This window comes from Pelodiscus sinensis, chromosome 11 (genome assembly GCF_052426305.1).
Source record: "Pelodiscus sinensis isolate ZL-2025 chromosome 11, ASM5242630v1, whole genome shotgun sequence".
Taxonomy (NCBI): Eukaryota; Metazoa; Chordata; order Testudines; family Trionychidae; genus Pelodiscus; species Pelodiscus sinensis.
The window spans coordinates 45283946-45309038 of NC_143062.1; the positions used below are offsets into that span (position 1 = coordinate 45283946).

At 45.8% G+C, this 25093-nt stretch overlaps 1 protein-coding gene across 1 annotated transcript in view; it reads right to left on the bottom strand.

The window, feature by feature from the left end:
* Positions 1-24688, bottom strand: part of LOC102446585 (monocarboxylate transporter 2-like) — a 95380-nt gene extending 70692 nt beyond the window's left edge. The window contains exons 1-2 of the mRNA XM_089781260.1: positions 24466-24688; positions 18229-18488 (exon numbers count right to left, since the gene is read on the bottom strand). Of these exons, the coding sequence (XP_089637386.1) occupies positions 18229-18445 (217 nt within the window). The 5' untranslated portion in view covers positions 18446-18488; positions 24466-24688. The remainder of the gene's footprint in view (positions 1-18228; positions 18489-24465) is intronic.
* Positions 24689-25093: the final 405 nt, after the last annotated feature.

Below are 25093 nucleotides of genomic sequence, written 5' to 3' on the forward strand. Positions count from 1 at the left end.
TCCCGCAAAATGTTTCCTGGCGTTTGCTTCCTTCCCGGGGGTGAGTTTCTTCACTGGTGCGTGCGCCCTCTCGGTTTGGCTCGCTAGTTCCCAAGTGCAGTGCACCGATGGCGGACGCGGCAAGGCCACTTTTTCAGATTCAAACCTAAACCTGATTAATCCATTTATTTGTAAAGGCAAGGCCACTCTTGCAGTCAGTGCACTCCTGAGGAGGCCCCTGCCACTCTGCGCTGCTGCCTTTAAAAACCAGCTCCCCTCCCGGACTGGCTGCCTGTCCCCCTGCGGATGCCTCTAATACAGAGGCAGCAGGGCAGGATGGCAGCAGCCCCTATCTGGGGCTGGAGGGTGAAGTCTGAGCTCCCTGACACAGCACAAGCCAGAACTGAGTTGGGCTGCCGGCCTGGCTCCTTCTACACCAGGCATGTCCAAAGTCCGGCCCGCGGGCCAATTGCGGCCCGTGTTCCGGTTTAATACGGCCCCCCAGGTAATTTGGCAATATCTATCTTTTATGGCCCCCAACGAATCCATATGTATTGAGATGAATACATTGTAAAATCTCAGTTAATGTCAGTTGGTCTAAATCAGTTATAAATATATTTGAACACAACATGTATACTTGGTGTTATGTTCCTGTTCATATTTTTTGAACTTAAAAGTTGACAGACAACCTTTATTACCAATAATATGTAATGTACTTTACAATGTTCCTGACATATATTTCAGCTTCCTGGATTTTTTTTTCATCTGGCCTTCAGATATGAAAGGCAGAGTGATTTAACACCTGTTTAGATTTGTCATCCATGTGACGAAATGAAAAGTATGCCGTTTGCAATAAACTTTGCATAAAATAGTTAATTTGCGTTTAATTTTAATGGTTCAAAGAATGTCAGGCAAAATGGTCGGCCCTCACGCATGTTCACTTCATCAAATCTGGCCCTCTTTGAAAAAAGTTTGGACACCCCTGTTCTACACTTTAAATGCAGAGCTGCAGCAGGGGTGTGTCCTACCAGTGCAAGCCCGGACTGAGCTGAGCTGCTGACCAGCCTGCTAAAAACTTTACTGGCAAGGGGGTGGGGAGGGAATGCGTGTAGTCTATATAGCATTAGCCTATAAGCTTTTGCTTATAGGATAATCAACTATACTATTACTTCCCCAACAGGAAAACTCTTGGGAGAAAATAACGTGGGTGAAGATGTGAATATGGCTGAGTGGATCAACTGGTTAATAACGTAAATAATTCACCTTGCAATGCATCGTTCTTCAAGACTCACTCCATGCCTTTTAGTAGAAGTGTGATTTGACAAGTAAATTCCCAAGCTGTTTGCTCAGTTGGATGTTTAGCTTAGCTAATCCTTATGGCTTGTTTAATTAGTTAACCAGGTTTAGAAGCTATCACTCAAGTATACCCTGCAGAAAGCTGCAATAAGCGAAATCTAGCAGTGCCAGTTGCCACTGAGTGCCATTTTCTTATTTTATATAATACACACCCCTTATTTTGGAGCTTCATGGCCACAGACCGTAATGGTGATGCCATAAGTCTATTCAATATTTTACTTCAGCGTAATTCAGCTTTTCCAAGGGAATCCCATCCTATACTTGTTTTCTCACAAAACAGAAGTGTCAGTGAGTTCAGCGGGGCTTATTTCCAAATTAAGTTTTAGCTTTTTTGGTAACGTGGTTTTAAATCAATGATTTTTGGGAGGGTGACTTCAATCACCTTGATTTAAGTCAATCCATCCCGCCAGGGACACGTCAGCATATCACAGCATTGTGCTGTCAGAAAGTACAAGGCAGGTCTCCTTTCTAAAGGCCAGAACCTCACTTCCTGGTTGCCATACATGTTCTCATAGTCACAATGCAATAGGTACATTGTATTTATGAAACCTTTAGTATTGGGGAGAATAGTTTTCCAGCAAGAAATAAATTCACCAAAGTAATTTCTTACAGTTATACCAGGGGTGGGCAAAAAGGCCTCCACGGGCCAGATTCAGCCCACGAAGTGGGTTGATCCAGCCCGCGAGGGCCCTGCCGCCCCCCTCCCCAGGCCAATCAGGGCATAAGGACAGGGGAGCATGCAGCACGTAGAGTCGACCCTGGTGGTTAACTCTAAGCACCGCATGCCAGAGGGCAGGCAGCCAAAGACTTTGTGCTCCCCGCCCCCACTCCCAGGCCAATCAGGGCTTGGGGGCGGGAGGCGTGTGCAAAGTCTCCTTCTGCCCTGCAAGGGGCTCTGCACTTTAAAGTCAACCACCCGCTGCTGCGTTCCCTTGCAGGGCAGGGGCAGAGTGAGAGAGACTTCACGGGCATGGGCACCTAGAGGGAACTGCCAGCTGTTCTCTCGTGTGGGCGGGCAAAGACATCCCCAACCGCCAGACCAATCAGGGTCTGTGGGTGGGGAAGTAGGGAAGTGCCCTGGCCCCGCCCCTTCCGCCTGAAGCCCCACCCCTTCTGGGACAGCCTGCGGCCACTTCAAAAATTTCTGAAGTGGACCCAAGTCAAAAATTATTGCCCATCCCTGATCTAGGCTGTGTAGGTACCACAACCTAATGATGATCTAGATAGGCCGAGCTTCTTCAGACTCCCCCACTGGGAGCTTTCCATGAATGATTAACACCGCTCCTTCTAAATAAAGCTCCTTTTATACTCTGCTCGACTCCCTTTGTTTTTCTCTGTTTTGTGGCTTTAGTCTTTCCATTCAAAATCAGCCCTGTCAGTAGGGGATCAAGCTAGAGTCCTTAGAACTGATGGGTCGGGCAACATCCCTTAATAGATCTCGGGTTTGCTAAGGGGTGGCTTTATCTTTTTCTTCCTGATGGTTTTCTCAGCCAACCTTATACTGAGGTAATCCAATATATTCATATAGTGAATGTGCCAGTAACCCACCTAATGTACCACCTTGATAAATTATCACAGAGCAACTCCAAAGCCATGTCTGTTATAACTCACCTGTTCAAGAGAGCCTGGTGATTTTGATTTTTAAAAGGTATCTGATTTAAAGAGGCAAGATTGTCACCTCTGGAAATCTGGCCTCTTTTGGTGGTCTCAAGTTGAACACCTAAATCATGACTTTTGAAAATGTAGTTCTGTGTTTGCATTAATATCCACTTAATGTGTATGGTTTTGTTGAATACAAGCAGATTTACAGCTGTTTAGTTTTTTGAAACAATCAAGAATTCCATTTAAAAAGACTACTTTTGACCTGAGTATGTGTCCTTATAAAGCCACTAATTGATCAAAGATAGATTTGGTTTTCTTTTAGTTACCTTAGTAAAGTCATGAGCTGGAATGCCATCCATGCATTTCACAGGAAACACGCTTTTTAGAGCCCGAAGGGAAAACACAACCATAGAATAGTGCAGGAAGCAATATGTTTCAGGAAAGCCAATGTTTCCTAAGTCCAGAATTTAAGCCAGATCTTTCATGTGCCCCTGAATTATCATGACGGTTGACTGTTATCTGACAATTAGAAAATTACCACAGATAAACTTTAAACCCCTGAAACAATCCAACTTCTTTACTCACAGATCTCCATAGAAACAATTTATTATCCTGATGTAACTTTACTCATTTTTTATTTTAAGTGGTTATATTATATAGAGCCAATACCCAAGATAGATGGCAAGTTATGAATGGAGATGCCTATCTCCTAGAACTGGAAGGGACCTTGAAAGGTCATTGAGTCCAGTCCCCTGCCTACACAGCAGGACCAAGTACCATCCCTGACAGATTTTTGCACCGGTATACGCCTCCTCAAAGATTGAACCTCCCATTAAACCCTGGGTTTAGCAGGCTAATGCTCAAACCACTCTCCGCATAAAGATAAAGATAAAGATAAAGATAAAGCACTGTATAAGTAATCATTTATATCTGAGATAACTTCAGTTCAAGGCTAACACTTGGTAGATCAGCCTGGCACATAAAATGACATTACCCATAAACAGTAACTTTTATGAAATCCAGACCCTTCTCCATGCACAATTCCATTAATATCCCATGACCTGATATTGGGGGAAAAGATTACCAGATACGTTTGAAAGTAGTCGTGTGTTTTAGAGTTCTTCAGTATTCTTAATTTTGCTCAAGGGATTCAGTACTGTGGATTATTGTTCAATAATGGTTTTTAATTGCCTAATGTCCTTTGCATTAGATCTAAAACAAATGCCATCCTTACATTCAAGCGTTATCCTCTTTAGACCAGAACTATGGAGTTCCTCATCACTGAGCATGACTAAACAAAGCTAACATAAAACGCCTTCATGACCATTTAGCCACAGGTCTCCACCCCTTAGGGATTTATTAGCACTAATAATTGCATGGGAGGATTTTTTAATTAAATGAACCCTTACTTATTCAGTTCCCAGAGCTGTGATCTGGTCAGAAGCAGACTGCAAAAAAATACACCGCCATTAGCCATACTCCAAATATGAGTGTCACAACCTTTTAGGTCAAGCGGAGATTTGAGGGGAAGGGGAGAGACTTCTGCTGTCATCAGATTTCTCAGCCATCAAGGTCAACAGCTCACTAAGGGGATTCACCTCATGCGCGCAATTTCAGTTTCAAGTGTCACCTCACCAGTTAGATCCTAGATCTCGCATCTCTACCACTGCTCACATTCACCATTAATCAGAACTCAGTGGACATTTCATAGAACAATCCGAAAGCAAACAAAGCTCACCCCAAAATTCAGGCTCAGTCCACCGAAAGACTCATATTTTCAGATGAAATTGGGCCGGAGACACCCGATTTCTATCAGCTTGCTTTGCACTGGTACATTCTGTGAGCAAGTGTGGGCGGCAGATGCCCTATTACATGTCAGATACACTATCACTGCAGATATACCTTTGGGCATGGGCAGTGAGTGAAAGCGCAGCTAGCGAAGGCTGACAAAGCCCCACCCCTTCCATCTGAAGCCACACCCATTCCCCAAGACCGTACCCCTACAACAACCTCCAGCCCAGCCAAGCCCCGCCCAACCCCAGCTGAGGGCCGAAGCAGCCACATGGCGCGATCCTGAAGAGTCGGGCTGCTGTGTTGTGCAGCCCCAACCTTCCCCAGCCTCCATGTGGCCCCAGTCCCTCCTGGGCAGTTGGGCAGTAGAGAGAGTTTCTGGAAGGCAATACCTTCCCTTGTCTGCATTACCTGCCACCCATGCCTTTGGAGCTGGGGCAGCTGGCTCACTCAGTCTCCTCACTTTCAGCCCTTCTCTTTAGCACAGCAGTAATTAAACGATGCAAATAGAAACAATGGGTATAAGATGCTGGATCTTCACAAGAGTTATGAGGGATGGAATCTCAAATTTGAAATGGCCTCCAGGTAAGAAAAAGTAATGTATCCAATTCCTTATCTAAGAAAGCCAACTATAGGGCAATATGCCGGCCACTAAGTAAATTAATTCTAAGGATGGTTAGATGTGGATTCAGAAAGAAGACAGTGGGCAGCCGCCGAGGTGGAAGAGTGCAGCGAGTTTATGCAAATAAGCACTCCAGAAGCAATGCAAAACCCTGTGTTGGATATTCATGCTAAAGGCCTAAGACCAGAGCTTGGGAAGCCAAAGGTTGTGCTCTTTGGAGCAGTGAAATAGACAGCTGGCTATTTTATTAAACTTTCTCACTTGGAAGGAAAGGCTGGGATAGCACTGGGGAAGGGGAATCAGGATAACGGTAGGTATTACCACACCAGCAGAGGTGGTCGGAGCTCCAGGCCCTTGAAATCGCTGCTGGAGCACCCTACAGCTCGCTCCGGCAGTTCTAAGAGCTAACGAGGGGCGGCACATTCTGAGCGGCAATGAGGGCTGGCTTCCCTCAGCCCTATTCCCCCAGTCTGAGATCCTGCCCCATCTGGGAGTGTGGAGCCGTCACCCTCCGCTCCCCCCCCCCCCCCCCACACACACACCTTACCCGGGAGCCCAGCAAGTCTGTCAGCTCCCCTAAGCCCAAATCAGCTGGTAGGGATTTAGGGGATCTAATTTAAGTGTAGACATGCCCACAGGCTCCCTGCTGCCTAGGCAGCCTGCAAAGCACAGGGGTACTTATGCTACTACATTTCCCTTCCGCCCTCCCATGCTTCATGCAGAATTGGCGGGGGCAAGGGGCTGGCCCTGCAAGAGCGTTCAGCTGTATTGGTATAAATTGAGATCATCACCACCCATCCACAGGGCCATGACAATCTTCTCCAGCTCACGTCCCTTTCTGTTTAGTAGTGTTTTACCAGGGCTCAACAAGAAGTCAAAACGGAAGCGTGGCATTCGCTACGCCCCAGTATAAACAGCAGAGAAGAGGCCAAGCTGCCAGAGGAATTCATACAAGAAGAAATAATTCAGTCACTATCCAGAGGAATGCTGAAATATCTCTAGGCCCAGGTCTGTGTGGCAATAACAGACAGGTAACACCCACCATCACTGGTGGAGAGGATCACTTTCTGCAGACCAGAAACTAGACATAGCAGCAGTGTTCCCTGAAAGCTGTGTGCGGCTACTCAGGCGAGTGTGTCAAATACCACACCGCTGATTAGCAAAGCGCCCACAACTAGGTTTTGTTTCTACTGGTAGTGCCCATTCACACATGTATCGGTGCACAAAAAAAAATTATTCTGCACATGGATGGAAAAATTCTGCATATGGATGGCAAATATTAGAGGGAACACTGCATAGCAGAGAGAGAATCTTTTTGGTAGCTGTGTTGATCCCAGGATATTAGAGACCCAGTAGTTGAGGTAATGTCTTCATTAACTTATAAAAGATATTACCTCATTCATTTTGTGTCTCTAATATCCCAAAAAGAAAGTCATGCAGACAAAACAGCAGATGATTCCTTTAAATCTAATAACCAGAATGTTTTCATTTGGCAATTATTCCCTAACTACTGCATTGCAATATTCTTTCTTACCTTTTCATGCTGGTATGGACTCTTCTCTATTACATGTAGAAAATGGTGACTCAGGAGCAGGAAATAACATGGCTGGGGTCTTCAAAGCAGTGTAGGGTACTTAGCAATTCATTTTAATAGAAGATGTTTGGCTAACTCCCCTGTGCAACTCAGAAAATCTCAGCACCTGTATTTAATTGTATCATGACTGGGGAAAAGAGGTGGCAGAGTTTAAAATTTTGCTGACACACGGCCAAATGGCTGGCTTGTGGAAAAGGGTGTATAATTATAGGTTAGTCAGTGGGTGTTTCAGCGTCCCTCTGGACAGAGAAGAAACAGGATCCAGTTGTTTGCCTCATATATAAAGGGATTTGTTTATTGAGGACACTGGGCACAGACATTCCCTGTAGCAAAGTCTTTAACTCGTGATTTGAGGACTTCTGTAACTCAGCCCGATCTTAGGGGCCTAGTATAGGAGTGTGGGGTGAGTGTCCGTGGCCTGAAATGTGTAGCATGATCCTAACAGTCTCTTCTGATTGAAATTCTATGAATCTATGATATCTCTGTCATTCCCGCTCCATGGTTGTCTATCCCTAGACTAAGACCTTGTCTTCACTGGCAAGAAGAGAGATATTTTTACCTCAAGGCAGTGAACGCATCCTAACTATTCTGAGGTAAAAATGGTGAAGACAAGGCACTTTAGTGTTATTATAAGGTAAACATTTTAGTTTTTATTGTGAGGTAAACTACAGCAGGATTACAGTGCTGACTTTGCCTAGTTTACCTGATGGTAAAACTAAAGTGACTTGTCTTCACTGTTTTTTTACCTCAGAATAGCTTGCACATGTCAGCTACTCCAAGGCAAGAGCCAGGCCATTTTTAGTACTGAAGACAATGCCTAGCTAAACACGACTTGTGTTGCACAGTGTCACCACCACACAGGATGTCCCTAAGCCCTGGCGTGGGGCATCCAGAAGTGGAAGGGACAGGTGCAAAGGAGTCTAAAGATCTTACCTATTTGAGAGGAAGTTGAACAGGTTAACTTAAATTGTGAGCTGGATGTTGCACTTTCTCTGGCTCAAAGAACAGAGTTAAAATCCTTAAACAGGAGAAACTGAGACCGACTGACTGACTTTATAGCCTGCTGGCTTGGGCACTCAGTTGGAACATGGGGAAACCCCATTCAGGTCCTACTTGTGGCTGTGCTAGAGCCAAGACTTAAGCCTGGGTCCCCCATGTCCCAAGCAAGTAGCCTGATGGTCAGGACATTGGCAATTTTGGTGTCTTTCCTTTGAAAAAAGTCTACGAAGGTTTTGTTTCAGCTCAATGCAGAACAGGAAAAATCTTTGAAATATCAAGTGTTTTCCTGGAAAGGAAAACGGTTTTCCTCCCAGCTCTGGTCTCTGGTACCGTCAGCCATCATGGAATCCAGTCATGCTGTTTGGGGGCTTCACCCCATCTATTGTGAGTGATCAACAGGAGGAAAGAAATCAGCTAAATTCGGGGAAAACTGACACAGAGAGGCAGCATGGCCCAGCAGATCAGGTATTGGAGAAATCTAGGTTCCAGTCCAGCTCTTCTACTGTGGGCAAGTCACTTCTGTGTCTCCCACTCTTGTTTATTTGACTGGTATATGTTTCTTCTGGGCAGAAACTATTTTTTACTATATACTTGCACAGTGCTTATGTTATACCTCTGTGAGTGGTGATCATATCTAGTGCAATGGGGCTTCGTCTCATTCAGGACTTCCAGGTACTACTATAATACAAATAATAATAATGAAGAATAGGTCTGGGGAGAAAAAACAAGTGGACGTAGGTAGGGACCAGAAAAGGGATCCAGAGAAGTGGTCAATCAGAAAATAAGTAGCAGTTACAACTTGTGCTGACTAATTAAAGAAGGAAGCAGAGATCTTTTATTGTTCTCACCTTTAAAACGCAGACAAGGGCTCAGAGAGGTGAAGATCACTGCAGTAATGTCTAGAAAGATTAGACTGCACATCAGCCATGGCCTAGTTTGCTTTGGACAAGAGCTGTGCAAAAAATACACAGCTGTCAGAAAGGTGATCTGACCTCTGAACTCTGGTACCCAATGCTGCCGCTGATTGCTACTGTGGGTAGAGTTGGCCTGACTGTTTGCTCATGTTTTTCCCCCATTGCTTTGCTCTTTGCACTCCCTGGCTGTTGGGCACCAGATCAAACACAAGGTTTTAGTATTAACTTTCAAGGTCCTACCTGGATTGCTCTTCAGTATCACTGAACTGTCTCTTGACACTTTTGTTCCATTGTACCCTCTTTGGTTCTGAGGGTAGGGCTAGCTCAAGCCATCTGCATCCTTGGGACAATGGAATGGCCTCTTCAGTAGCCTTAAAATGCCACAGAACTGGGTCTCTCTAAAGAGGGGCTTGTCTATTCTTGAGTCCACCTGAGCTCCAGGCTCTAAGCTCGGGGGTCAGCCCGAGTCACAGCTGTGGCCATGCTACTATCTTCAGCCTGCTAAGTTGAGGCAAATTAGTGCAATTCCATCTACCCAGGATGGGTGGCTCATTCCCAACTGCAGGATAAACAGCCTGTGTTGTGTTCTTTGTGTGGGGCACTCCGTTAATTAACATGCTTGGAAAACATAATAACCACACTCAGTGATCAGGGTATTTCTAAAAATAACATTAAGCCCTTAGTCTTCTTCTCTTAACTTTCTCAAATAGAAATATGATCTCTTTGGGGTGAAACTTTCTGTGCTTGTAGCTCCCTCAACTTCAAGGTGAATGTTTGAGATGAAAGATTAATAATGACTCCTTTGGAGTCAATGTCAACCATATTTTCTTCAAGAGAGACAGGCTTTCAAACAGAAAGTTTCAGCCCCATCTGTTAAGCCATTTTTGAATTAGCCAAATGTGAAAAAATATATATTTACCTTTTCTAATTAAGACTTCTTTCTAATATTTAAGACCTGTGTGTGTTAACTCAGAAATTGTTGGGGGCTAAACAGTGAGGTTGAACTTTCCAAAAGGAGATTCACCCTCACAGTTTCCATGGGAAGTAATGGAAGTGGTCTGTTTTAAAGTCCACATGGCATTTTCTATCATCTCAACCTGAACTTTTCCATGCCGTAAGCCAAAAACACTCTTAGAGCTAAAGCTGACCAATGTTTTCTATTCAAAAATAGCTAGAAGGAATTTCACAAGTTTCAGTTTTGAAAGGCAAAGTTTCTTTTAAAAAATGAATTTGACAAAAAAAATGAAATCCACGAGATCCCCAACATTTTGAAAACTCATTATTTTGAAGTTTGTTTTCATCTTTCCTTTCCTCTTTCTCTGGCCCCCCTTTTGCTATAATGAATAATAGTGAGCGCCCACCTTTTCTTTCCACTGCCCCTTTCCATTTTTCCTTTTGCCCCTCTAACGTTTCCAAAGTTGAGGACATTTTGAAAAGACAGAGGGGCAGAGAAGAGCAGCAGAGAGTAGAGAAAAGAAAAGGGAAAAATCCCACCCAACTGATCAATTATATAGACTCCTAGATGCTAGAGTAAGATAAACAAACAAACAAAAATAGAGTATGTGGTGTAAAAGGAGTGGGGGTTGCAATAGTGACAGTTTGAAATGTATATAAAATTTCATTTTAAAAAGTTTTACAATTTTTAAATAAAAATAATCCTGTTTGGGACAAAAAGGACAGAAATGCTTCACTTATTTCTACCGGCTATACTAATAGCTAAATATAAAATAGCAACCAAGAGAAAGCAACAGAAATTACCCATATGCAGTAAATTGTATGTCTTTCCACTGATACACAAACCTTCTTCAATTTTAATAATTTTTTAAATAAAAATGAAGTAGAAAAAGATCTTCAAAGTAATGTCCCAGTCACTTAGCTGAGTCAAACTTGAAGGTGTGCTCAGCAGTTTGAAGGAGTTAGCCCTGGCTGAATACAATGTTTTTATATAAAACAAATTTAAAAAATCAACTTAGGTGTTCATGATAAATGCCAGAAAAGTTTTGGGTAGAAAAATTCTGCTTGTGAACAGTCATTAAATCCAAGAAGTTTGAGAAATGGGAATTATTATGGGCCTGCAAAAAAGTCACCTGATTCTCTAGCCATGGGAACATCTCACCCCTTCCCCATTTAAAATGGCACTTTTATTACAATGAGGCCAAGTCTATGCTATGTGGAAGATCGATGCGGCCACAATCAGTCTTCTGGAGTTTGCTTTAGCAGATCTAGTATAGACCCATTAGACTCGTGGTCCCCAACACGGTGCCTGCGGGCGCCAGGGCGCCCGCGGGGGCATTTCCATGCGCCCGCCAGGTGCTCGGGGGTGGCCTGGCACCGGGCACATGGCGGGGGGAGCGCCAGCCCTGGGCACGCGGCGCTAGGCGGGGGGAGCGCCGGCCCCGGGCGCGCGGCGCATGGCGGGGGGAGCGCCGGCCCCGGGCGCGCGGCGATGGGGGGGGGCCGCCCCCGGGCATGCGGTTATGGGGGGGGCCGCCCCTGGGGCGCAAGTGTCCCCGCCCCCTGGCGCCCGGTGGGCGAACGGCCCCGCCCCCTGGCGCCCGGTGGGCGAACGGCCCTGCCCCCTGGCGCCCGGCAACCTTGAAAGGTTGGGGACCACTGCATTAGACTGAGCTCAAAGGGCCGCCCCCATTGGCACTGGTACTCCTCAAAACGAGTAAGGGAAGCTGCTCCCATTGGCCTCCCACTGTGTGGACAGCACGGAAACGTGATGTAAGATATGTTGACTTCAGCTATATAATTTTTGTAGCTGGAGGTGCGTGTCTTGCTTTGACCTTCCCATGTAGCGTACACTAGGCCTGATATTCCCAACAAGCAAGTTTATCCTATCAGCAACATCTACTAAAAGCGGGATCTTACACATCATTTTGATTTTTAATTCAGAAAGTGAGATCATGCCATTTTGTGACCGACCAAAGAAGGGCAGCATAAAGTTCTTGTTATCCGGAACTAGATAACATGTTCTATATCTCTTGTGATTAGAAATGGTCAAAAAATCATTTAAGCTTCCTTCCCTTATCCCCCCCCCCTCCCAAATAGAAATGGCTTTTTTACCAAACAATTTTTGTTAAAAAAAAGTCAATAAATGTTTGGATCTCAAAAAATAAATTTCAATCTGACCACAAAACCCATTTTGTAAAATTTCAGTTACTTTTTTTTCCCCCAGAATAAAGCGTTCAGGACCCACTCTCCTTATGTTCTACATAACCTCCAATGGACATACGTAAGGAACTGAGTTAATGGACTATTTTAAAAAATGAAGGCCAAGATTTTCAGAAGGGAATAGGGACTTTGCAGGGTCTCCATTTTTAAATGCTCAGGTTGAAATAACTGATTTTCAGAAAGTGCTGAGAACCCACACCTCTGAAAAAAAGTCTCGGAGGGGTAGGCATGTTAATTCATAACTCTAAAAACAACAAGTAGTCCTGTGCCACCTTAGAGACTACCAAATATATAGGATCATGAGCTTTCATGGGTAAGACCGACTTTGGTAGTCTCTTTGAAAAACGGTAATCTGCCTCATGTTGGGAACCCGAAATCATCTTGGCCCAAACAAACACATACTGTTAACCCTTTCCATTTCATTAGGAAACATAAAACCCAGAGGTGTCAAATAGTGGCCATTAATTCTGATTATCCATAGTGAAGTGTGCAGCACAGGAAGAGAGATTGCAAGATTTTCTCTGCACATTCTACCCATTGTCATCCACCCTGACTTGAAGAGGCCAGTGCGGTTGGTGAGAAAACAGCTCATTCTTTACACCTATTCAGTCATTTACATACCACAGAGGCAACAGCCGACAACCTTGCTGGACCCCTGGCCCATGCAGTGCTCCAGCATCCATTTAAAGTGCCTGGGCCTGCTGTGGCTGGAGGCCCCAGGCCCAATGGGCAGTGGGTATGCTGGGTGGGGGGAAGGCATTGCCTTCCCAAACTGCCGGCCTGGCCCTGCCCACACTCTGCCCCCAGAAGGCCTATTCTAGGCGTGCTGGGCTGGAGTGTTGCTGCCCCTGAGTGTTCGCCCTTCCTGTGTCCTGAGTGGGGAGGCTGGAGCCACACGCCCTCCCCCATGCTCTGGGGCCAGAAAGGCAGGGCTGCGCTTGACGTGGGAAGGTGAAAGGTTACGTGTTTCAGCACCAGTTTTTGAAACGTGCCATCCCGGTGGGAAGCACATTCTATTAACTCCCTGAGTGACAACATATGAGCTATCATACCATTGGTGCACAAAGTCCCTTGCTGCTGGAGGAGTCCACATGGGCAGTTCATAATGTTGCCCTAACTGCATGGTTATTTTTGAGATAACGTCCTTTCCTGGACTAAGTCTACACTCGTGGCTTCTTGCGGGAGTAATATGCAAATGAGGCTAACCGTGGACTATCACCGAGCCTCATTTGCATACCTAATGAGCCACCATTTTTTTCAGAAGAGACTCTTGTGCAAGAAGGAGCATCTACACTGCCCCTTCTTGTGCAAGAAAAACCCTCTTGTGCAATGCCATTACACCTATTACTTTTCAGGAAGAACGGCTTTGTGCAAGAGGGTTTTTCTTGTGCAAGAAGGGGCAGTGTAGATGCTCCTTCTTGCGCAAGAGCCTCGTCTGAAAAAAATGGTGGCTCATTAGGTATGCAAATGAGGCTCATCAATATTCCACGCTTAGCCTCATTTGCATATTACTCCCACAAGAAGCCACGCGTGTAGACATAGCCCTGTTGTATTTTACTACCTTCCCAAAAGCAATGTCCATGCTTAATGGACTCACAGGTTGAATTCTTTATTTATAGTATTACTAGAAGATTTGCCTGGTGTTTGTTCGGGTCCTTAACTCAATTTTTGTTTTTCTTCATTTAAGTCATTGCTCTGGGGTGGGGCTGGGGAAGAGGGATTCAGTCTGCCGGGTGCTGCAAGGGAAGAGGACAACCCCAGCCCTCTTTCTCCTCAGCAGCTTGGAGCCAGGAGAGAAGCGCCTCTCCATGGCCGCTACAGCTCCAGCAGGCACAGCTAGGGGAGGGGCGCATGTCCCCCAGCTAGGGGAGGGGCGCATGTCCCCCAGCTAGGGCAGGTCCAGGTTCATCTGCGTCCTCCTGTCACCAGCCAGAGTGAGGAATGAAGCAAATTATGCACTTTCCCCTTGCTCCCCGATGAAGGGGAGCAGCCTGCAATGGTCCCATATGCATCAGGTGGAAGGAGGTTTCGGCCCCCCTGCCTTCCATAAAGGACCCTCCAGGGTGGCAGGTTCGGTCTGGGGCAGTCTTGAAAGGGAAGTGAACACACACACACACACACACACCCACACACACACACGCATGCACATACAGCTCCTTTCACTTGTCTGATGAGTCTGTCTCTTTTCAGTATGCTTTTATGAGAACCAATCCCATTCTGGGCACATCCCATTTTCCTGGTATAACCAAACCCCGACCTTGGTTTAAGTTATGATAAGAGGAAACTGCACACCGAATTTGGTGGTCCTAGCTCTTATTGTTTAGGGAGAGTTCTTGAACCAACAGACAGACAGACACACTCACAGACAGACAAATATATAGCAGATATTATTTCTGAGGGCAAGTGAGGAGGGCGTGTGTGAATATATACACAATGTAGATGGCACATGTCAGTTACATTTCTAATGTTTTAGGCATTAGTCAAAAAAGGAAACAGAATGTTAGGAATCATTTAAAAAGGATATAGAGAATAAGACAGAGAACATCTGTATATAAAACCATGGTATGCCCACATCTTGAACATTGCATACAGATGTGATCTCCTCCCTCAAGATATATTGGCGTTGGACAAGGTTCAGAAAAGGGCAACAAAAATGATTAGGGGTTTGGAATGGGTCCTATATGAAGAGAGATTAAAAAGATTGGATTTAAAAAAAAACCGCAACAACCAATAGTCCTGCAGCATTGGTTTCACATACAGACTAACACGGCTACCCCTCTGAAACAAAAAAAACTGGATCTTTTCATCTTGGAAAAGAGGAGACTAAGGGAGGATATGATAGAGGTCTATAAAATCATGACTGGTGTGGAAAAAGTGAATAAGGAAAAGTTATTTCCTTATTCCCGTGACTTAAGAACTAGAGGTCACCAAATGAAATGAATAGGTAGCAGGCTCAAAACAAACTAAAGGAACTTTTTCTTCACACAACGCATGGTCGGCCTGTGGAACTCTTTGCCAGAGGAGGTTGTAAAGACCAGGAATTTAACAGGGTTCAAGAAAGAACTAGATACATTCATGGAGGTTAGATCCATTGATAACTATTAGCCAGGATGGGTAGGAATGGTGTCCCTAGTCTCTGTCAGAGGCCAGGAATGGGTGACAGGAGAGGGATCACTTGATAATTCCCTGTTCTGTTCACTCCCTTTGGGGCACCTGGCATTGGCCACTGTTGGCAGACAGGACACTGGGCTAGGTGGACCTTTGGTCTGATCCAGTACGGCCGTTCTTATGTTCTTAGTCTGGACACTTCCTTTTGTCAGTGTGTGCTCTGTTCATACTCCATGAATTAAACAGAACAGAGACTTTACTGAGACAGGGACATAGGACCGTGAGGGACTTGCTGGTTCTCCGAGTCCAGTTCCCTGCTATTTCGGGTTTATCATCTTGTCAACTTCCATTTTAAAGCTACTTAGATTGCTTTCCTCCCTCCCTCCTCTGCCCCCCCCCCCCAAAAGCTGTTCCAGAATCTTGCTTCTCTGCTGATTAGAAGCTTTGTAATTTCCAGCCTAAAATTTATTCATGTCTATCAGAAACCCATTTGTTCCTGACAGATCAGTTGCCAGGCCATAACCCTGCCTCAACTGCCTCGTAAAACATCCAGACACTTTTCCAAGTGTGATGTCCAGGGCGTTTGTAACTTTCTATAGCTGAAACAACAGAGAGTCCAGTAGCACCTTAAAGACTAACAGTCTTATTATGGCAAGGTGCCACCAGACTCCTTGTTTTTGCTGAAACAGACTAACATGGCTACCTCTCTGAAACCTTTCTACAGTTGGTTAGTGGTAAGTGGTACAAGGATAGTCAGGGCTAAGTGGACAACTAACATCAGTCTTCAGTGCAGGAGGCCAATACCCCACTGAGAACAATCATTAAAACATCCAAGTCTGAGGACTAAGATTACTTTTCCATATGTTTCCAATAAACACTATGTGATCTAGACTGTAATGAAGGGATGGGCATTAATTTTTGGCCGGGGGCCACCCCGAAAGGAGCGGTGCTTAATCCGAAAGGGACAGGGTCTAATCCGGAAGGGGCAGGGTCAGAATGCTTCCGGGCTTCCCCACCCCCCAGACCATAATTGCCCCTTTGCCCCCCTTCCCATAGGCACCCATGCCCCTGGCAGGGTGGGAAGAAGCTTCACACACTGCCCTGCCCCCAGGCCCTGATTGGCTTGGGGGAGTGCGCGATGCCTCTTCCCGTCCTACGTTCACCCTGCGAGGAGCACGCGATGCTTCCAAGTACCACGCGCTGCTCGCAAGTGGGAGGAGATATCACACGCTCCCCTGCTCCCAAGTCCTGATTGGCCGGGGTACAGGGGAGCTGTGCGCAGCTTCCCACGCCCGGCTCCCGCCCTGCACGAGCGTACGGCACTTTGAAGGGCTGTGCGCTCCTCGCAGGGCGGGGAGAGGGCGGAGGAAATTTCACACGCTCCTCCCGCCCCCAGGCCAATAAGGACCTGGGGCTGGGGGAGCACGTGACGTCTCCTCCCGCACTGTGAGCAACGTGCGGCGCTTCAAAGCGCTGCATGCTCCTCGCAGGGCAAGAAGAAGCTTTGCCGCTCCTCTGCCCCCAGACCCTAATTGGCCCTGGGGTGGGGGAATGGCAGGGCCTCCACAGGCTGAATCAACCCATTTGGTCGGGAGGCCCTTTTGCCCACCCCTGCTGTAACATGTTCCCTAAGCAGCGCAGATATTATATTTACTTAACACCTTATCATAAAGAATATTAGCTATTTTGTTCCTTCGTCATGTCTGAGGAAAAACAAATCATTTAAAATATAAGCCGGTCTTCTGATATTACGTTTCAATCGATGCACACGGATAAGACAGTCTTGATACAAAAGAAAAAATAATGAAATCCATGGTTTATTCAATGAACACCTGAAAAAGATTAGAAATGGTTACCTTACATGCAAGTGTTCGTCTCCATAGAGCAGGAATACATAAGAACGGCCATACTGGTTTAGACCAAAGGTCCTTCTAGCCCAATACCCTGTCTTCTGACAGTGGCCAATGCCAGATGCTTCGGAGTGTCTGAGCACAACAGGGAATCAACAAGTGATCCATTCCCTGTTGCCCATTCCCAGTAACTGGCAAACAGAGGCGAGGGACAGGAGTATAGGAAGATATTATCTAAAATGCATTAATATGTTATTATTTAGTCCATGTAGAACTTAGATGCACAGTGAAGTACTCTGGTACATTGTAACAGAATGCTGTTTAAGACCGTACTATAACAATGTACACTATGGAGCATTACAAAGAAATTACTCAGAGTATACGCTACTGTAATGAGTTATGTACATGCCATATGATAACTGTAAAGAGTAATGTACATTCTATAAATGTATTACAGTATACACAAAAGGCCTCCAAGGATCATTTTTGACATATACATAAAACAAAAATTGATAGAAAACCTGCCAACATGAAATAACACCCCCCCCAACAGAAGCCCTAATACATGCTGAAATTTTTACACCAATTCAACCAGAATAAGAACACATTCATATGCAAGCATTTTTTGTTCCACTTCATATATATAGCATTAACACTAGGTGCTCCAAAATTGTGACTCGGCACATCAAAATCATAAAATTGGCTTGAAAAAAATAATTATGAGATTAATAAAAGAAAAGGAACCTGACATTCTATTTGTCTTCCAGGATCTGAGGTTTTAGCAGGGGCATGTTTTCAAGTGTTTCTCTGCATCCTAGAGGGCTAGAAATTTAGTTTTTGTTCAAATGAAAGCTGAGTGTCTCACATAATCACAATACTCCCAAAGTTTAAAGATAGACACCGAGAATGAAATCCAAGCCCCCAAACTCCTACTAACTTAGGTGAGGTCAGATTTCGCTCCAAATATAACAAAACTTGAAATAAAGCCATACGAACTGGCAATATTATTTGTTGGTTGCACCACCAAAACATTTCCTAATTTAAGAGTTTAGGAATACTTTCTAATGTGTCATGGTTACTACACTATAACAACAGAAAGGACAGTCTCTAGAAAATCAGAGTTTCAGTTTAAGCCTCTCCAAAACTTTCTAGCAGGTAACATTTTTTCCACCCAGTTTTAAAGTAAAGATAATCCCTTCCCGACCCAAAGAAAGCCAACGCTTTAGTCTCACTCACCTCCCCCGTAGGTAGTGGCGCACATGATGGAAGTCACCCATGCAATCTGGCTGTAGGATACATTAAAAACCATCCGGAGTTCTTTGAAGTAGACTGTGAAGGCTTTAGGAAAGGAATATGCAAATCCAACAGAGATGGAAGCTCCAAATACCACCACCCATCCCCATCCACCATCAGGAGGGGTATATCCTAGGTCTGTGTTAGCTAGCGGAGACATAGCTAGTCTAGATTTCAGGCAAGAAAGCCCGTCTCTGGAAGGCCTGAAAAAGACAAAATGCACACTTATAAATTAGCAGTTTCATATTTAGCCCTCCACTTTTTGGACTTGTGTCCTAAGTTCAATCAAAGTGCATATAAAAGTAGTAATTCACATGTAATAAATGTCCTAGCCTCTCAAGTCACCGTCTTTACTTCGTTATTGCTAAAAGAGTTGGCTTTGAGCAACGTATTTCATCATCTAAATCACTTCCCTCAAGAACCCAGCCCATCATTCTATGTGTATTTTAATAAGACCCATTAGACATTTATTCTTATGGGTATAAATGGAGAGAGAGAGCCTACTGAAGACACTTCAAGAAATGGAAATGCAGGTGATTTTCAGTGGATTGCTGCCTGTCCCTAGTGAAAGAGGGTGCAAGCAGGACAAGATAATTAAGTCTAACAGATGGTTAAGGATTAGTGTTAGAAGGAAGGTTTGGGAATGATCAACCAGGGGGAGGCATTCACAGAATGAAAACTCTTTTTGACCACTTGTGTACCTGGGGTACTAACCTTCTGGGATCACAGAGGACATGACTGATAAGGGCTTTACACTTGCGAGTAAGGGAGAAAGTTGGGAGAGACTCATGATATCTCCATTCCTGGCTTCAGTGCACAGCAGGAGGAAAATCAGTTGAGTAAAGCTATCACTGAATCATAGAAGAGACCTCAGGAGGTCATCAAGTCCAGCCCCCTACCCAAAGCAGGACCAATCCCAACTATAATTAGGGATTAAACTATAATAAGGGATACTGCAACACCACAAGAGATGTACATCAAGGAAAAATAAATATTTATTGGAGTACAGGTGGGATTTCCCTGGTCTGGCACCCTCGGAACGCAAGTGGCTTCGAACCATGGAGTTTGCCAGACCAGGGGAGATCAAGGTCCCACACCCAGCTGTAGGTTTTGCTTCCAGCCATGCTGTGTGCCTTGCTGCCAGCCCCGCTGCCTTTTGCCCCCCACCATGGCAGAACCGGCCAGGGCTGCACCCCTCATCATGCCGGCCCTGATGGGGTTGCACTCCCCACCACCACCCCAGTGGGACTCTGGTCCAGCAATATCCATGGTCCTGCTGGACCATGGATGTTGCCAAACCAGAGAGTCCTGGATTTTAGAAGTTCAACCTGTTATCAGAAAAGAGTTAAAGGACTATAAGTAATCCAGCTAAAAAACTGGGTGAGAGCCAAGAACTCACTGAAATGTTTTTGAATTTGTGTAGAGTATGGATGAAAAAATAAAATGGAGGAAATGGGACTACAGGAGAAGGAGTTCAAACTAGATATAGGGATTACAGAAACATAGTGGAATAGGACTCATGGCTGGAATACAGGAACTGACGTGTGTGTGTGTTGTTAGGAGAGACAGGAATAAAGGCACAGGCAGTGTGGTAGCGCAGAATGTCAACCAAGTGGTAGTTAGTAAAGAAATGAGAAGTGATAGTATGAAAAACAGAATGGCTGCGTCTAGACTGGCATGATTTTCTGCAAATGCTTTTAACGGAAAAGTTTTTCCGTTAAAAGTATTTGTGGAAAAGAGCATCTAGATTGGCACGGACGCTTTTGCACAAAAGTGCTTTTTGCAGAAAAGCATCCGTGCCAATCTAGACGTGGTTTTGCGCAAGAAAGCCTCAATCGCCATTTTCGCCATCGGGGCTTTTTTGCACAAAACGGTTCTCAGTTGTCTACACTGGCCCTCTTGTGCAAATACATTTGTGCAAGAGGGCTTTTTCCTGAACGGGAGCAGCATAGTATTTGTGCAAGAACACCAACAATCTTACATGAGATCGTCAGTGTTCTTGCGCAAATTCAAGAGGCCAGTGTAGACAGCTGGCAAGTTTTTCTGCAAAAGAGCCTGCTTTTGCGGAAAAACTTGCCAGTCTAGATGCAGCCAACCTGTAAAAGAAGTGCTTTTAGAATAGTGTCCAACCCCCATGGCTGGATGTGGATATGGACAGAGGTTTTTCTAATGTTATTAGTGGTGCATACTCCTGTCATAATGGGACATTACCTTTCCAGAGACAGATTGGACAGTAAGTGGTACTAATACTGGTAGGGCCCAGTTATTCCTGGGACTTTCCTTCAAATTGTCATTGAATCAACAAGAGCTGATTCAGCCTTAGACTTGGTTTTGGTAAGTAAGGAGACCATCACAGAAGGGTGGGCCAGTGTTCTGAGAGGGCACTGAGCAGTCTCTATATCAGGTGCCTGGCTGGCTGGTTCATGCTCACATGCTCAGGGTCTCAACTAATCCTCATATTTGGGAGCTCCAGGGGGTAGCTGAGTTAGTCTGTTAGGGTATGTCTAGACTACATGTCTCTGCCGACAGAGACATGTAAATTAGACTATCCGACATAGTCAATGAAGTGATTTAAATATCCCCAGCTTCATTAAAATAAAAATAGCCGCAGTGCTGTAAACCTCGTTTCATGAGGCATAAGGGAGTGGTCGACAAAGGCGTTCCCTGTTGACTGATCCACGTCTTGACTGCCGCGCTGTGCCGATGATCAGCTGGGCCGGCACAGCATGGTGGCCATTTTTATTTTAATGAAGTGGGGGATATTTAAATCCGTGCTTCATTGACTATGTCGGGTAGTCTAATTTACATGCCTCTGTCGGCAGAGGCATGTAGTCTAGACATACCGTCAGGGTATGTCTAGACTGCATCACTCTGTCGGCAGAGGCAAGCAGATTAGGGAGGTTGACATTGCAAATGAAGCGGGGATTTAAATATCACGTGCCTAATTTGCATAAAAATGGCCACCATTTTGCCAACTCAGCACTTTGTCAATAAAAAGCAGCAGTCTAGAGGGGGATCTGTCTAGAAAGGAAGCCCTTTTTTGACAGATCCCTTACGCCTCCTGCAAGGAGGTTTACAGGATCTGTTGAAAAAGGCTTTGTTTCTTGACAGGTCCCCCTCTAGACTTCTGCTTTTTGCGGACAAAGTGCTGAGTCGGCAAAAACGGTGGCCATTTTTATGCAAATTAGGCACGAGATATTTAAATCACTACCTCATTTGCAATGTCAACCTGCCTAATCTACATCCCTCTGCCGGCAGAGGGATGCTGTCTAGACATACCCTTACAGAAAAAAACAACAAATGGTCTAGTAGCACTTTATAGACTAATGAAACATGTAGATGCCCACGAAAGCTCATGATCCCATCTACATGTTTCGTTAGTCTATAAAGTGCTACCAGACCATTTGTTGTTTTTTCCTCTTATTTGGGATCAGGAAGGAATTTTCTTCCTGGTCGTACTCAGGAGAGGGAGGGCCACCTTCCTCTGCAGTGTGTGGGTCTGGGCCCTCACCATTGTGGGGCTGCTGGATTTTGGGGCACCTCAATCCCTAATGCTTTAATCAATTCTGATTGTTGGGTTTAGTGTGTGGGATGCTGGCGGTGGTCTGTGATATACAGAAGGCCAGATTACACGATCAGGTGGGGCCCATGTGGCTTTAAAGCAGCGATGGACAACCTAAGCGAATGAAGGAGGCCACTCATGCCGCCCACTCATCTCAGTGGGCCGCAAGTTTGTTGTAACCAAGACGTTCTCCCGGGACAGGGCAGTTCTGCTAACGGCGCTTGCAAACCTAGAACTTGCAGGGTGTACCTGCTGAACTGCAACAGCGCTTTGATTGGACATAGAGCGTGGCTCTCACAGTCAATGTTTAAAAGTCTCAGAGGGGGAGCCCTGTCAGTCTGTAACTTTAAAAACAACGAGTAGTCCGGTGGCACCTTAGAGACTAACAAAAAATAGATAGTATCATGAACTTTTGTGGGAACCCCCCCTTCCTCAGATGAGCAAAGGCGGGGGAAGGGAAGAGGGAGGACCCTCAAAATTTATAACAGAAAAAGGGACGGTAGGGGGAACAGAATCAATGTTGTATGCACTCAGCACACCCCTCACATCACGTGCCCTTGCTTTACATGTGTGTCACTTAGGGTGTGTCTAGACTACCGAGTTTTGTCGACAAAAGTGGACTTTTGTCGACAAAACTATACCAGCGTCTACACTACCGCTGAGTTCTGTCGACATAACGTCGACAGAACTCAGCAGTTTTGTCGACACTGGTATACCTCATTTTACGAGGCATAACACCTTCTGTCGACAGAAGGTGTTATTGCCTGTAGGGTTGCGTCCAGACTACGGGGTTCTGTCGACAAAGCAGCTTGCTTTGTCGACAGAACTCAATGTGTGTGGACGCTCTTTGTCGATGAAAGTTTTGTCGACAGATACTGTCGACAAAACTTCCGTTGACAAAACCCGGTAGTCTAGACGTACCCTTAGTAACACTGGTAGGAAAAAAGCTACGTGGACAGAGCCCAGCAGAAACTGGCAACCCTGCGCGTGGGCAATGGTAAACAAAATGTCTCGTGGGCCACACCTAGAACCCAGATGGACCGCAAGCAGCTCTTGGCTGCCGGTCACTGGCTTAAACTCTATGACTCTATTCCAAGAATGCAAATGAGTATCCCAATATCACTTTTGCTCTTTCCGCTTCAGTTGCATGTGTTAAAGAGCCAGTGCTTAGCCACACACACACACACACACACTGCACTTTCTTTTCAGACTGCTACGAAGTGTGCCTTCCACGCTTCTCTGGAGGCATCGTACGAGCATCTCAAAAGATACGTCTTCCACTAACCAGCAGGCCATGACTCTGCTAGTGTGGAGCAGCAGCCTCCGAGAGTGGACTGCTAGGACCTTGCTGGGGTTTGTATCACGCTTTGTTGCAAGGGGGTAGGTGCAAGTCCGGGGCTATGTCTACACTGGCGGATTCTTGCATCAGAAATATGCAAATGAGGCTAAGCGTGGAATATCGCTGAGCCTCATTTGCATACTTAATGAGCCGCCATTTTTTGCAGAAGAGACTCTTGCGCCAGAAGGAGCATCTACACTGCCCCTTCTTGCGCTAGAAAAACCCTCTTGCGCAATGCCGTTATTCCTGGAAATAATCAGCGTAGTGGCATTGCGTAAGAGGGTTTTTCTTGTGCAAGAAAGGGCAGTGTAGACCCTCCTTCTGGCCCAAAAGCTTCTTCTGCAAAAAATAGCGGCTTATTAGGTATGCAAATGAGGCTCAGCGATATTCCACGCTTAGCCTCATTTGCATATTTCTGGCGCAAGAACCTGCCAGCGTAGACATAGCCTGGGGGGGGAGAATCAGGTGGGAAGAAGGTGCTGATGAAGATCTTTGAGGAGCCTGGAGCGGGAGGCTGAACCTTAGAAGTTCTCTGCCCTTTATACCCATCCCAGCACCTCCCAGCTCAACAAGGTGGGGTGGCTGGCTCTTGGGGACGGCGAAGCTCAAAGATGGGAGGTGGCTTGGAAATGGGAATTACCTGGGAAAGGGTTGGACAAGCGCGTCCGGTTAGAAGGGGCTCCAACATCAGGTCTGAGGAGCAAGAGGCGGGGTTCCCTCAAATTGACAGTGCTAGACACCCTTGAGTTTAGGGGTCTCGGGGATCAGTACGCATCACCGTTTGGGAGTGAGAAGATAAATCATCTGAGCCTTGGAGGGGCTGGGAGTCGGGGAGCCCTTCCTTTAGTGCCAGGGACATAGACGGGGGCGGGGGGGCTGAAGTCTGAGAGTCTCAGATCGATACTCTCTAAAGTTTTAGGCAGCAAAGAGATGGAGGCAGCCATCTGACAATGTCCTAGCGTCCCTAACAAGGAACCGTAGGGGTAATGCTGCTTTCCTTATTCCCACACAACTTCCCTGCCTCCCCCTCCAAGAGAGAGACTCTCCCGAGAACCCTCCCCGGCCCCTCACCATTCGATAGCTTTACAGACCCACCTCCTCAACAGGTCTCTTGGGCTAAATAATGGGCACGCTGAGGTTTGGGGTCTCGAAAAGGAGGACCCCAAAAGGACTCAGAACCCCCCAGAGAGCGTGGCTGCTCAGAGAGAGATGGACATGACATTGGAGGAAAGAGGGGCCCAGAATGTCACATCAGATCTCAGTTAGAGTGGGGACTTACCGGAGACGCTGGTTTCTAGGAGCTGTTCTTGTGGCAACCCCTGGAGCTTTCCCTTCGGAGAGAGTAAACAACAAGGCTTGCCCTCTTTTTAGAGAAAATGCTTCATTGTGCCGTTTTCAGAGGGGATGGGAAAGCCTCATGAGTCTAGGTTATCCCTGCTTAAAAGAATAATTCCATTGCATAAGCAGCAGGTGATTGGCCCTGCTGGGTGTCTGTCTCTAGAGCGCTGAATGGGGCGGGATGAGTCTCCCTACTGCTGACTTGCACAGAATCTCCAGGACGCTGCTGACAGTCTCTGGAGAGCTGGCTGAACGTTCCTGGTGGGCCGGCTCTGGCATATGCCAGAATCGCAGATTATGTGCGGGAGCAAGACCAACCAGAGGGGATTTTGCATTGTTAGCATTCTTACCATACTCCCCAGTCACTCAAATACAAGGAGAGTTAGAAGAAAATCCCCTCCCTGTGCCCTTTAGGAGTCCATTCAGTCCCCTTTTCTTCAGATAAAGGTATTTACTTGCTGTGTTGGTCAAAAGATAGGAGAGAGACAAGGGTGAGATAATTTCTTTTATTGGACCAACCTCTGTTGGTGGAAAAGTCAAGCTTTCAAGCAACATAGAGCTCTTCTTCA